Source organism: Somniosus microcephalus, chromosome 8, assembly GCF_052327205.1.
Source record: "Somniosus microcephalus isolate GS21.2 chromosome 8, FLI_Smic_1.0, whole genome shotgun sequence".
Classification (NCBI taxonomy): Eukaryota; Metazoa; Chordata; class Chondrichthyes; order Squaliformes; family Somniosidae; genus Somniosus; species Somniosus microcephalus.
The window spans coordinates 196,732,308-196,747,082 of NC_140994.1; the positions used below are offsets into that span (position 1 = coordinate 196,732,308).

At 42.5% G+C, this 14,775-nt stretch overlaps 1 protein-coding gene across 9 annotated transcripts in view; it reads right to left on the reverse strand.

The window, feature by feature from the left end:
- Window positions 1–4,321: 4,321 nt before the first annotated feature.
- The window catches only part of cnot6a (CCR4-NOT transcription complex, subunit 6a), a 96,061-nt gene continuing 85,607 nt past the window's right edge, over window positions 4,322–14,775 (reverse strand). For all 9 annotated transcript variants that reach the window (XM_085995528.1, XM_085995523.1, XM_085995524.1 and 6 more), the window contains 2 exons: window positions 11,817–12,019; window positions 4,322–8,062 (listed from right to left, as the gene is read on the reverse strand). In XM_085995528.1, the coding sequence (XP_085851654.1) occupies window positions 7,850–8,062; window positions 11,817–12,019 (416 nt within the window). In that variant the 3' untranslated portion in view covers window positions 4,322–7,849. The remainder of the gene's footprint in view (window positions 8,063–11,816; window positions 12,020–14,775) is intronic.

A 14,775-nucleotide genomic window follows, 5' to 3' on the forward strand; every position in this document is an offset into this window, starting at 1 on the left:
ATTGGGCAGAAGCATGGCAGATGCAATATAACATGGATAAATGCCACTTTAGGGGCAAAAACAGGAAGGCAGATTATCTGAATGGCAATAGATTGGGAGAAGGGGGAAGTGCAACGAGACCTGTGTGTCCTTGTGCACCAGTCGCTGAAGGTAAGCATGCAGGTGCAGCAGGCGGTTAAGGCGGCAAATGGTATGTTGGCCTTCGTAGCGAGAGGGTTTGAGTACAGGAACAAGGATGTCTTGCTGCAGTAGTACAGGGCCTTCGTATCTTGAGTATTGTGTGCAGTTTTGGTCGCCTTATCTGAGGATGGATGTTCTTGCCATGGAGGGAGTTCAGCAAAGATTCACCAGGCCGATAGCTGGGATGGCAGGAATGACGTATGAGGAGAGATTGGGTCAATTGGGCTTATACTCGCTGGAGTTTAGAAGAATGAGAGGGGATCTCATTGAAACTTCTAAAATTCTGACAGGACTGGACAGATTAGATGCAGGATGTTCCAGATGGTCAGGGAGTCCAGAACCAGGGGTCACAGTCTAAGGATAAGGGGTAAGCCATTTAGGACAGAAATAAGGAGGAATTTCTTCACCCAGAGAGTGGTGAACCTGTGGAATTCTCTACCTGCACAGAAGGCAGTAGAGGCCAATTCATTAAATATATTCAAGGAGTTGGATATATTTGTTAAGGCTAAAGGGATATGGGGAGAAAGTAGGGACAGGGTACTGAATTTGGATGATCAGCCATGATCGCATTGAATGGCGGAGCAGGCTCGAGGGGCTGAATGGCCTACTCCTGCTCCGATCTTCTGTTCCTATATTCCCAACATACCATTTGCCTTCTTAACCACCTGCTGCACCTGCATGCTTACCTTCAGCGACTGGTGCACAAGGACACCCAGGTCTCGTTGCACTTTCCCTTCTCCCAATCTATTGCCATTCAGATAATAATCTGCCTTCCTGTTTTTGACACCAAAGTGGATAACCTCGCATTTATCCACGTTATATTGCATCTGCTATGCTTCTGCCCAATCACCCAACCTGTCCAAATCATACTGGAGTTTCTCAGCATCCTCCTCACAGCACACACGCCCACCCAGCTTTGTGTCGTCTGCAAACTTGGAGGTATTGCATCTAGTTCCCTCATCTAGATCATTAATATATATTGTGAATAGCTGGGGTCCTAGGGTGGGTACATACATACATACATATTATATATATAGTGTTATTACATGTAATTTCCATTATAAATGTGAAGAGGCCTAGAATTTCTGCAGGGTTCTTCTGCCATAGCAGATCATCAGTGGAAACCCTGGAGCAATAGTATAAAAAGGCCATTAACATCAAAAGCCTACACTTGATCTTGGCTCCCCATAGGCAATGCCATGGGAATCAACTATATATTAAAAGCAGTTTGTCCGTCATGCGTTCCATTAAAACTATTCGCGCTTGCCTATAACACCTACCAGTAACTACATATAATTTACTATAGAAACAGGCCATTCGGCCCAACTGATATGTTGATGTTTATGCTCTATACAAGCCTCCGCCTACCCTTCTTCATCTAACGCCATCAGCACATCCTTCCATTCCCTTCTCCCTCATATACTTATCTAGCTTCTCCTTAAATGCGTCTATGCTACTCGCCTCAACTACTCCATGTGGAAGCAAGTTGCACATTCTAACTAGTGGCATTCCAATATGATTTCCGATGTGAATCCGATTAAGGAGGTATAACACTGCCTTTAGCAAAACCATTGATGATGTTGATGCATCACCAAGTAGTTGCAGACCTTCCTGCACTGTCACATCAAACACAAACTGGGGAACTTGTGCATTTTTTTTTACATCAAAGAGACCAATTGTGCAGCTGTCTGCACTTCTTCCCGACTCTGCGCTTCTAAACTGTGTACTGCCCGCTCAAATCTGCAACCCTGCCGTCAGAAATTTCTCCCCATCTTCCTTCTCCAAGCTACCACTTACTCTCAATCTCCCTATGCTACCTTTCCTACGTTAGTAGACACGTCTATGGTTTCTTTTCAAGTGCCAGCCTTCTCCTTCAAATCTGCTCTGACCCCGCTTAAAAAAAACTCTCAATCCAACTGTTCTCTAATCATGGCCCATCTCCACTATTTTTCCTCTCAAGGTCCTCAAACCGGTTACCTCCCAGCTTTGTCTATCTCAAACTGTTTGAACTCCTCCAATCCAGCTTCTGCCCTCTCTATCTGCTGCATTTGACAATGGAGATCATACCATTCTCCTGTCATGCAGCTTCAGGGGACAGCCCTTGCATGATCTTACACCTACATATATCCAAATGCAGCAAAGTGCATCTTCTCTTCTCTTTGCATGGTCATCTCTGTAGTTGCCCCCTGAACCAAGGATCTACCCTCAGCTCCCTTTTTAAATGTATATGTTACCCATTGGCATCATTCTCAGGCAAAGGGTTAGTTACCACAGGTATGCTGATGACATTCAACTCTACCTCTCTTCCCCTGAACTGCCTCTGTTGTCACTGTTTGGCATTAAATCCTAGAGGAGCCACATTGGGCAAACAAAATATCCTTTTTGGCTCCCCACTACAAATCCTGCTCCCATGCCACCAATTCTCCCAGACTAAACCATGCCATTCATAACGATAGCAAAATACTGCAGATGCTGGAAATCCGAAATAACACAAAATGCTGGAAAAACTCAGCAGGCCAGGCAACATCTGTGGAGAGAAATTAGTCGACGTTTCGGGGCTAACCCTTTTTCAAAACTGGAAGGGAAATGAAATAGATTGAAAGGCAGGACTGGGAGGGAACAAAAGAAGTGGAGACATTAAAAGGTATTCAAAACGAGACGAGATGGTGATAGGGGACTAGTGGAGACAAAAGACGGCTCAGAGTAGGTGTGAAATGGTCTGGCAGAGAGACAGCTGCCATGTAGGAGAGAGGAAAAAAAAAGGGGGGGGAAACCGAAACAAAGGGGTGGATAAAAAGTATAAGTAAAAATGTAATAGGGGCCAAGGTTATGATCTGAAATTGTTGAACTCGATATCGAGTCCGGAACGCTGCAAAGTGCCTAATCGGAAGATGAGGTGCTGTTCCTCAAGTTTACGTTGAGCTTCCGTGGAACAATGCAAGAGGCCAAGGATGGTGAGGTCCAAGTGGAAATGGAGCGGTGAATTAAAATGACAGGCAACCGGAAGCTCTGGGTCACCCTTACGGACTGAACGGCGGTGTTCCGCAAAGCGGTCACCCAATCTGCGTTTGGTCTCCCCAATGTAGAGGAGACCGCATTGTGAGCAGCAAATACAGTATACTAGATTGCAAGAAGTACAAGTAAATCGCTGTTTCACCTGGAAGGAGTGTTTGGGGCCCTGGGAAGGGGCGAGGTACAGGGGCAGGTGTTACATCTCCTGCACTTGCACGGGAAGTTGCCAGGCGAAGGGGTGCTGGGGGCGATAGAGGAGCGGTCCCTACGGAATGCTGAAAGGGGGAGGGGAAGATGCGTTTGGTGGTGGGATCACTTTGGAGGGAGCGGAAATGGCAGAGGATGATCCGTTGAATGTGGAGGCTGGTGGGGTGAAAGGTGAGGACAAGGGGAACCCTATCGTTCATACCATGCCATTCATAATGTTGGTGTAATATTTAATCTTGTGCAGGGCTTTAAACCCTTCATCCTATCCATCACCAAGAATGCTTATTTCCATCATTACAATGTTGCCTGCCTCTGCTCCTACTGCAGCCCCTTTGCTGCTGAAGCACTTCTATGAAGCCTGTGTCACTTGCGCTCTGGTTCCCCATTCTCCTCCCTTCATAAACTTCAACTTGGTCAAAACTCTGCTGCTTGTGTACTGCCCCACAATAAGTCTCACTGCTCCCCCAATACATTAAATATAAAATCCTTGTCTTTGTCTATAAACCCCCACGGTTCCTCAGCAAGCTCCCGTGGCCCTATAGTCCCTCCTGAATGATGTTCCTCCAATTTTGGCCTTCTAATCACACCCCTTTAACCCACCAATGGGGATACATGTTTCAAGTCATATTGGGGCTGTTCTTTGGCAATCTCTCCATGCCTGTTTTTGTGCCTTCACTTGGTTCTACCGTTAAAAACTAATCCATTTCTTCATCCAAGCTTTCCCAATCCATCTCTTCATCCAAGCTTTCCATCACAGCTGCTAATCTCTCTTCCTGCTTGAACCTTCATTCCCAATGCCCATCTGAAAGGGCTTGGGATGTTTGTACCAGGTTTTATACAAATGAAAGCCGTGGGTGTATACTTAATTTAGAAAGGGCTCGTGCTACTATATCTCTAATGTGAATAAATACAGCAAACAAAGTTTGAAATCGATATACAATTTATTGTCCAAGCTGTGAGTAGGAAAAATACACCTGTGCACGGGAACAAGCAGACCCTGTTTATGGAAAACATCGTGCTATCAACTGCTATTCAAGCCAAAAAGTTCACAACATTTAAAAAGCCCTCGTTTACCACTTCATCCCAAATTTGACTTGAGCTGCCTAGGTAGCTGTAATTTTCTTTTTTAATTACTTAGTGCAGATGTAATTGCTGGTTTGATCAGTGCACCCATGAAGAATGGTAAACAAGAGTTGCTGCAGTGCATTATATAGTGAAATTTGTAGAAAGAGGTTTAGCACAGAACTAAAGATGTCCTTCTATCCTGAGTAGTGATCATCACTAAAAGAAAATGTGGAGAAGGTTCAGATTCATGTAGCCTACAAGTTACCATCAAGGACTCACTGGAATACACTTAAATTTGTACATGGGAGTGAATGCGACTGTACACAAAGTAAACTAGTTTGCTACTTTCCTGAATAGATGTAAAAAGGGTGTCTTAATCTTACATAAAATGTACCCATATCCGAGTTTTTTTTTGCATTCTGTAAAACCAAACATCTCTACATTTGTAGGACTATGCAAAACAATTACTGCATATAAAAATTCCCACAAATATCCTACCAAAGATAAAATTTAATTTCAGTACAGCATTTAAATAAGACACCACACTTTAATCAGTCACAGAAATGAAGTATACAATAGCATTTGGATTTGGTCTGTGAATTAACAGCCTCTTTGAATTGTGTACTGTATATATCCATTCGAAGTGACCATGAAGCTGAAACAATGAGATCAATACTGATTGGCCACTTTGTCTAATTTACTTTAGTTTGGGGTTTCATGATGTACATTAATAAAATGGTAAAGCAAGGAAAACATGAGTAAACACCTTTTATTCACACTTTACAAAAAGCTACTCATTAAATCTACTACAAACAATACTACCAGTAATTAGTTTACTGATTATAAATTGGACATGTTTGCTAATTGTACAAACAGACGACTGCAGGTCCCAGACAAGGGTTCATCATAAATCTATTATGGGCATTTATTACATCTTTCAACTTAGCAAGATTTCCCAAATTGCTCATTCCATCCTGGTTTTGTCTGCACCAACTTTAAGTGCTTTTGTCTTTTTATTAAAACAGTTAAAATTTATCACAATCCACGTAGCTGCATTCCACATTAACTGTAAACCGGAATGAAGACTGGTCCAATTTTTTAGTGTCATGTTGTGTTCTTTTGTCTCTCTGCCTGCAGTCGAAACTAAAGAGCTAGATCAAACTATACCTCTGGCTCATTCAATGCATAATATAGTACAAGCTAATTCCAAAGGCTCCCCTTCTTCCCCCTAGCACCTTAAACAAAAGCACAGCAAAAGCTAACCTACTAAAGCTTGCACACTTGGCTTTAAGAATATGTTACCAATGGCACAATGAACAGAGAGGAGAGATATAGCTCTGGTCCAGCTGAAAAACACAAAACCATGACTATTTAAAAAATAATGGATTTGAAACTTTGTCTGGAAGACCTGCATGCAAAATATAGCTCAGTTCTAGTTTACACTGCTTCAGAACATTAAAATTCCTACCAAGGAATGCTACTTCTCTACAAGATCAAAGCACACAACATTGATGGTGTATGGTCTCACATGATGCAGCTTTCCTTGGTGAAAAGTAGCACTGTGCAAAGGGACAGAAGCAGTGCTAGGGTACAATGGGCGAAAGTTATACTCTGTACCCTACTGTACCCAACCTGATCAACAATGTGGTGTTCATTGCTCCACAAGAAAAAAATGCCACAGAGCTTATACAAAAGTGTCTTCATAAAATCTCACAAATCTTAACAGTTTTTATTTTTAAAAAAATCTCAAAAGAAGATGCTCAGGATTTCTCCGCGTGCACAGGCAGTGCTGGTTCCAAAAAACCCCTCAAAAAATAAAAAAGTTGATGAGGCACGTCATGTAAAAAATTAAATCAGAGGAACTTGGGTAATTCAAAGATTGTAAGGTTCGAATGCTGATACCAAATCCTGAGGAGTGAAATACTTGAATTTAAATCAACAATGTCCTCAACTGTAAAAGTAGTACACGAGTTACAAACCCAGAACAGTGCAAATATTAGCAGAGGAAACCTGTTGCAACTTCTTTTTTTTACAAATGGTTTTTTAAAGCATGAAACAGATAAAAATTTAGCCTTAGTTTACAATACAATCATTTTTCCAAATCTGTTTTAAATCTTTTTAGTACAAAATGCCTTAAATCAGGTCTTCTATGGTTCATATACAATCATTAAAGGCTAAATTCAAATTCAAATTTATACAAACACTTCTCAAAATTGTAGGAGTGAAGTATGGAAAGAAAGGTCCGCAATGGCTACTACTGGCCTGAAAAGGTAGTGCTATACAGAATTTTTGTGCAACAATACACAGTTGATTCCACTTTAAGTATTTTACTGTTTTGTCAAGTAGGCAATTTAAAAACCAAACTCAGTCCTTTTTACACCTGTATATTTGCTTTGAATGAATCAGTAATGAAACACTCTAGGGTAAGACCCCACAGAGCTGTCAGTTTTAGTGATGTTTTCAAGGATTTTATGAAAACATGAGATTCTTTTTGTTTAACTTTGGCTTGAAGCACTCCCAAGTTTCTACTGAAAAAAAAAGCACACTTGGGGGGGTGGGGGGGGGGGGGGCGCTACTGGGCAGAGGTGTTTAACAAAAGCAGTGGGAAGGGAAAGAAGCAACTTTCCATGCCCATATTTAAAACATGGAAAAAAAAAAGATTGATGCCGTGACCAGGATGCCACCTGCCACGAGTTTAAAAAAAAATTAAATTAAATTCAGGGGAGCGGATGGAAACGATAATATTTTTCCATGAACATTTGCAGGTAATGTCTTTGAGTGTGGCTTTAAGCAATTAAATATTCTTGGTCAGATTACAATTTTCTCTCCCATTTTCATGCCAACTGCACTCAATGCTCTATGGAGCTATTTATTAGACTTTCTACCATATTACAAAAAGTTCAGATAAAAAGGTGGCAAATGTAACATGTACAATTCTCTTAGTTGGATTTCAAAGTGCACAGTTGCATTTCAAAGTGAGTTTCTGTTCTGTGAACATTCCTACATAAATAAAACATTGCAGCGAATTTCCCCCCCCCCCCAATTTAATAGGAATCAACTGTATAACTTCGAGACTGGAGATTTTGCTTCATTTTACACCAAAAATGCAGAAGCAAACAGTACAAGCTTTGTAAAGAAACCCATTTTCAGCATTTGTCTACAGTATACAAAGTAGGAAACAGGGCTCAGAATTTCATTATCTGTAAATAGCACCGGACTACTATTGTTTATTACTTAGACAAGTTATCCAAGAAACAAATTTAAAATTGATTAAGAACATAATTTAGACAACAATCCTACTGGCCATACTTCACTCCTCAGTACTTTGATTTTACAATTTTACAAGATTGTTTAAGAGGCTTTCCTCCAAATAGTACACACACAACTACCTTCTGCCTGGCAGATAGATACCATTTACTGGTGACACAAAGGGCAGTAAAAGCTCCAGTTGTGCAAAAAGTGAGAAATGGTCAGATGGGATGTGTGGGTGCGGGCAGCCACTGATACTGTTTTCAATCAGCCAATTAGGATCCAACGGTCCAAGAACACCCAGTATGTTAATGTGAGGCTTTGAGTAGAAGATGTAGTCAATAATACCCTGGAGTCAAGTGAAAAATAAAATTAACTTTCAACAGTCAAGATCAACTTCAGTTACTCTTATTATTCAAGTATTAAACTACAGCTTTGTACTGGGGGGGGGGATTGCTGATACCACATATAAGCTGAAGTACCCACTCTACCAAACCAGAAGCAACACTGCATGCACCAGGTTGTACCATTTAACAAGATATTTCAAGGTACAGCTGAGCAAAAAATGCCAGGGCCAAAATTTCTGTATTTCTCTGGCCAAATGCGCTCTGACCATCCCGAGAATTATTCTCTGATCAAAGCAACCCAAGTAAACGATTAAGTAATATTTCTAGTCAGCCGCCCTTCTAACCAAAACATTGCAAGACTATTACCCCCTTAGTCATAAAACATCCAACGCAGTCTCCTCCCATACTCAAATCTCAGCTTGGAGGATGGTAGCAATGAATGTGGATGCACCAGTTGAAAATGCCTTTTCTGGATCTCTTTAACCAAGGCGATGGTAATGCCGTTGAATGTCAAGGGGCAGTGGTTAGACTCTCACTTGTTGGAGATAGTCATTGCCTGGCACTTCTGTGGCGCGAATGTTACCTGCCACTTATCAGCCCAAGCCTGAACGTCGCCCAGGTCTTGTTGCATGCGGGCATGGACAGCTTCATTATCGGAGGAGTTGTGAATGGCACTGAACACTGCAGTCATCAGCGAACATCCCCACTTCTGACCTTATGTTGGAGGTAAGGTCATTGATGAAGCAGCTGAAGATGTTTGGGCCGAGGACACTGCCCCGAGGGACTCCTGCAGCGATATCCTGGGGCTGTGATGATTGACCATCAATCACCACAACCATCTTCCTTTGTGCTAGGTATGACTCCAGCCAGTGGAGAGTTTTCTCCGATTCCCATAGATTTCAGTTTTACTAGGGTTCCTTGATGCCACACTCGGTCAAATGCTGCCTTGATGTCAAGGGCAGTCACTCTCACCTCACCTCTGGAATTCAGCTCCTTTGTCCATATTTGGACCAGGGCTGTAATGAGGTCAGGAGCCGAGTGGTCTTGGCAGAACCCAAAATGGGCATCAGTGAGCAGGTTATTGGTAAGTGCCACTTGATAGCACTGTCGATGACACCTTCCATCACTTTACTGATGATTGAGAGTAGATTGATGGGCCGGTAATTGGCCAGATTGGATTTGTCCTGCTTTTTGTGGACAGGACATACCTGGGCAGTTTTCCACATCGTCAGATAGATGCCAGTGTTGTAGCTGTACTTGGAACAGCTTGGCTAGAGGCGTGGATAGTTCTGGAGCACAAGTCTTCAGCACGATAGCATTTGCTGTATCCAGTGTGCTCAGCCGTTTCTGGATATCATGTGGAGTGAATCGAATTGGCTGAAGACTGGCTTCTGTGATGGTGGGGACCTCTGGAATAGGCCGATATGGATCATCCACTCGGCACTTCTGGCTGAATATGGTTGCAAACACTTCAGCCTTGTCTTTTGCACTCACGTGCTGGGCTCCACCATCATTGAGGATGGGGATATTCATGGATCATCCTCCTTCAGTTAGTTAGAGTCATAGAATCATAATGGCACAGAAGGAGGCCATTCGGCCCATCGAGTCTGTGCCAACTCTCTGGAGCAAGCCAGTCAGTCCCATTCCCCCGCTTTATCCCCGTAGCCCTGCAGGTTTATTTCCCTCAAGTGCCTATCCAGTCTCCCCTTGAAAACATTGGCCCAGTAATTCCGGTCCCAACGCATGAGTACAGACGGGGTACTGCGCGTGGGCCCGTTGGAAGTGCCGGATTTCAGCATGCACAGCGCATGCGCGGGAAACCGGCATTTCCTCCAAGGGGTTCAGAGGTCCAACGCGTGCGCGCAGGACTCTGCGCGCACGCGTTGAGCTTCCTTCTTTTTGACAGGTTTGCCCGGTGTAAGGGCCTCAACTTTTTAGAAATGAAAAAAGGAGACATAAGGACTTGATTCTTTAAGGTAAGTGGTCTATTATTTAAAATAACATTTTTTTCCACAGCTTTATTGTTTTTAAGGACTTTACAGTAAGGTAAGGTTATTTTTAGACCCGATTTCTTAAAAAATTATTTTTTTCAAAAATTTGATTAATTGTTTAAAATAGTTTAAAAAAAAGTTATTTATAGTTAATTTAATTAGTGGGATGTTTTTTAAAATTTTATTTAAAGTTTAAGTAGTGTTTTGGGCGCCCGTAGTTTTCATGAGTTTGACAGTTCTTACTCTCAAAACTCATGAAGTTTTCCCTCCCCTGATTGGCTGCCCAGTGCTCACCTGATCCCAGCCGGCACATCGAACTAACTACGCCGCTGGATCAGGCAAGCACAGCGCGCCGACAGCTGAACCGGGCCAGTGACAGGAATTCCAAGCAGGCCCAGGCTTCAGCTGTCAGCACACCGGGTAAGTGCACATCAGGGGCTTGCACGCGCGGCAAGCCCCCGAACCTAATTTCTGGGCCATTGTGTGTCACCACTTCCGTCAGTAGCGAATTCCAGGCCATCTCCACTCGCTGCGTAAAAAAGTTTCTCTTCACATCCCCCCTGTATCTCTTGCCCAAAACCTTAATTCTGTGTCCCCTAGTCCTTGTACCATCAACTAATGGGAACAGCCTTTCCCCGTCTAGCCTATCCAAACCCATCCTAATCTCGGAGGATGGGAATATTCATGGAGCCTCCTCCTCCCCCTGTTAGTTGTTTAATAGTCCACCTCAATTCATGACTGGATGTGGCAATACTGCAGAGCTTTAATCAATTGATTGTGGGATTGCTTAGCCCTGTCTATAGCATGTTGCTTCCACTTTTGTGTTGCAGCTTCCCCAGGTTGGCACCTCATTTTTAGGTATGCCTGATGCTGCTCCTGGCATGCTCTTCTACACTCCTTATTGAACCAGGATTGGTCCACTGACTTAATGGTAGAGTGAGGGATATGCCAGGAATGTGGGGGGACAGGACAGACCCAGGGATGGCGATGGAGGAGTTTGGGACATTGGCTGAAAGGTATGATTCTGTGAGTATGACAATGTCAGGCTGTTGCTTGACTAGTCTGTGGGACAGCTCTCCCAATTTTGGCACAAATCCCCAGATGTTGGTGAGGAAGACTTTGCAGGGTTGACTGAGCTGGGTGTGCCGTTGCCATGTCTGTAACCAGTGCCAATGCAGAGTGGTCCGTCCAGTTTCATTCTTATTATTGTGTTTCATAGCGGTTTGTTACAACTGAGTGGCTTGCTAGACCATTTCAGAGGGCAGTTAAGAGTCAACCACATTGCTGTGGGTGTGGAGTCACATATAAGCCAGACCAGGTAAGGATGGCAGATTTCCTTTCCTAAAGGACATTAGAGAACCAGATGGGTTTTTACAACAAAAAAAATAGCTTCATGGTTACCATTACTGATACTAGCTTTTTATTGCAGAGTTATTTAATTAACTGAATTTAAATTCCCCAGCTGCCGTGGTGGGATTTGAACTCACGTCTCTGGATCATTAGCCCAGGCCTCTGGATTACTGCCCAGTGACATTACCACTGTTACCATTCCCATTGATAAAATCAATGTATCAAAAGATAACACATCACTAAAAATTTGACAGCTTGGATTACATTGAAAAATATACTGAAATTAAAAAATAAGATTGATCCCTGAACATCCAACTTAATCAAATGTAAAATTAATTTTAATGGATATCTGAAATCATAAATAACAATTTCCCTTACTAAATTGTTAAACAGCAACTAATGCTGATGTACTTACTTTGAAGTCAAAGGTGTAGTTTGTATAAGGCATCAGGCCATTCTCATAGGCACTCTTCAGCTTAAAGCCATGAGTGATCCTTGCACTTGGAGTTCCATTTTTTCCAATATTACTGAATTTCATTAGACAGTCACTATATCTTAGCTCTTTAAAATCCTTGTGGTTTGTATCAACTCCTCCAGTGGCCAAGTATTCGACGACACCTGAAAAATCAGCAAAATAAACAAATCCCTAGTGTTAAAATAAAATAACTTCTGTTTAGATGACACATTTTATGCAGAAAAACATTTTGCGAGAGCGCGCGAGCTGGGGGGGGGGGGGGGGGGGGAGGAAAGGAAGAGAGAAAAGAAAGGAATGTACTTTTTTTCCATGGTCAGTCATGTTAATTTGGTATTCACTGCAATGTATGCAAAACCTCATTCTAAGCTACATTTTTATTCTTAACTGGGATAGGTAGCAAACATGCTCAAGTAGGAATGATGAGAAAGTAGGTATTGAATTTTATACAGCTTCAAAAAGCACCAAGCCAGAAAGAGTTTTGAGAGCCAAGTCTGGATCAAGTTGTGTAGTGTGTGAAATGCATTCACAGAATGAGATATCATATAAGCAGGGGGGGCAGGGGAATGTGGACAGTACAGGTCCTAATTGCCAATTTGCACTGCAGGCAGATGAGGCTTCATTGCAGACTTGTAAAATTACTTCTATGGTAGGTACATACAACACACTTATTAAACAAACCTCCACATACCATAGCATTATATCAAAGAAATATAAAACCTGGGAGGGGAGATTGAGACAAGCTAAAATATTGACACCAACTTGGAGCATAGCAGCACTAAGGTAATAATGCTTAGTGAAAGCATGCAAGTTGCTTCAGGTAGCTGCCCTATGTATAGCAATAAACAAAATCTCCAAGTACCAGTCCATGAAGTGATATGGCACAGGTGGCATGGTATCTAGCTGTTCTTGGAAGCTGCTGACACCATTTTGTTGCTCCCTATGTTGTAATACCCAATTGGCGATCTGTTTTGTTCCTCCCACTACATTCAAATTTCTCTCCTCTTCTCCTCCGTCCCCACTCCTGAACTCACTTGTGCTGGAGCATGGTTCCATGTGTACTGGTTGCAATCTGGTTCCTCAGCCAAAGCCATGAATGAGCTGCGATGGTGATTATTGGCAGACTGCTGACAACTTGCGTCGTGCTTCAATCCTGTCCTCACCTAGGTTCACTTTCCAGCAAGGGTCATTGGATAGTTATCTGAATTTTTTTATTTGAGGGGAATGGGGAGGGATAAGAAGGTCCAGGAACCCTGGCTGATTGTCCCCTTAAATGGAACAAGGAACCCAATGCCAAGTGTAACAGACCTGCTGCTACATGGACTAAGATCAGCTAACACTGCAGAGACCCAAGAGGAAACTTGGGACCTTTTGGTCAGTAGGCATCTGCACTGGGCTGGTGAATAGCTGTGTGAAAAACAGAGATAGAGGTAGGAACATAGGAACAGGAGTAGGCCATTCAACCCCTCAAACCTGCTCCACCATTCAATTGGATCATAGTCCATATCCCTTGATACCCATAGCTAACAAATCTAATGATCTCCTAACATTGATTACATGTCATTTCACAAACATAAGCATAAAGGCGACCTTTCAGCCATCAACTGATTAGCTAGACTGAGATCACTACAGTTAGTATACATATGGACCCCATCACAGCAATTCATTGACTACCTTAACTGTGAAATTGTTCAGGAGGCAATGTCAAAATGTCAGACAACTATACAGTCCCAAGGCCAAGCCGTTTTGCAACTAGAACTGAAGATAGCTGTGCAAGGCCCAGAAAACCCAGATATACCCAGTTGTACCATTGTTTAAAAAGGGAGAAAAGGAATAGATCGAGTAATTACAGGCCAATCAGCCTATTTTCAGTGGTGAGCAAAATATTGGAAAAAATTCTGAGGGACAGTATTAATTATTTAGAAAGGCACAGATCAATCAAGAACAGTCAGCATTGACTTGTTAAGGGAAGGTTGTGTCTGACTAACTTGACTGAATTTTGAGGTGGTAATGAGGAAGGTCAATGAGGGTAGCACATTTGATGACTACATGGATTTTAGCAAGGCTTTTGACAAGGTCTCAGGGCAGACTGGTCAGAAAAGTAAAAGCCCATGGGATTCAAGGGAAAGTGGCAAGTTGGATCCAAATTTGGCTCAGTGGCCAGAAACAAGGGTAATGGTCAACGGGCATTTGTGACTGGAAGGCGGTTTCCAGTGGGGTTCCGCAGGGCTCAGTACTAGGTTCCTTGCTTTTTGTGGTATATACAATTAATATGTATATATATCTCAAATGATTTAGACTTCAATGTAGGGAGCATGAATAAGAAGTTTGCAGATTATATGAAAATTGGCTGTGTAGTTGTTGTAGTAAGGAGGAAAGCTGTAGACTTCAGGAAGGTATCAATGTACTGGTCAGGTGGGCAACAAAGTGGCAAATGGAATTCAATCTGGAGAAGTGTGAGTTAATGCATTTGGGGAGGGCTAACAAGGCAAGGGAATACACAATAAATAGTAGGATATCGAGAATCCCTGAATGTAGATAAGGTGGTTAAGGGGGCATATGGGATACTTTCCTTCATTAGCCGAGGTATAGAATATAAGAGCAGGGAGGCTATGCTAGAACTGTATAAAACACTAGCTGGGCCACAGCTAGAGTTCTGCGTACAGTTCTGGTCATCACATTACAGGAAAGATGTGACTGCACTAGAGAGTACAGAGGAAACTTATGTGGATGTTGCCAGGACTGGAGAATTTTAGCTATGATGAAAGATTGAATAGGCTGGGGTTGTTTTCTTTGGAACAGAGGAGGTGGAAGGGAGACTTAATTGGTGTGTATAAAATTATGAGATGCCTAGATAGAGTGGATAGGAAGGACCTATTTCCCTTAGCAGAGGTCAATAATC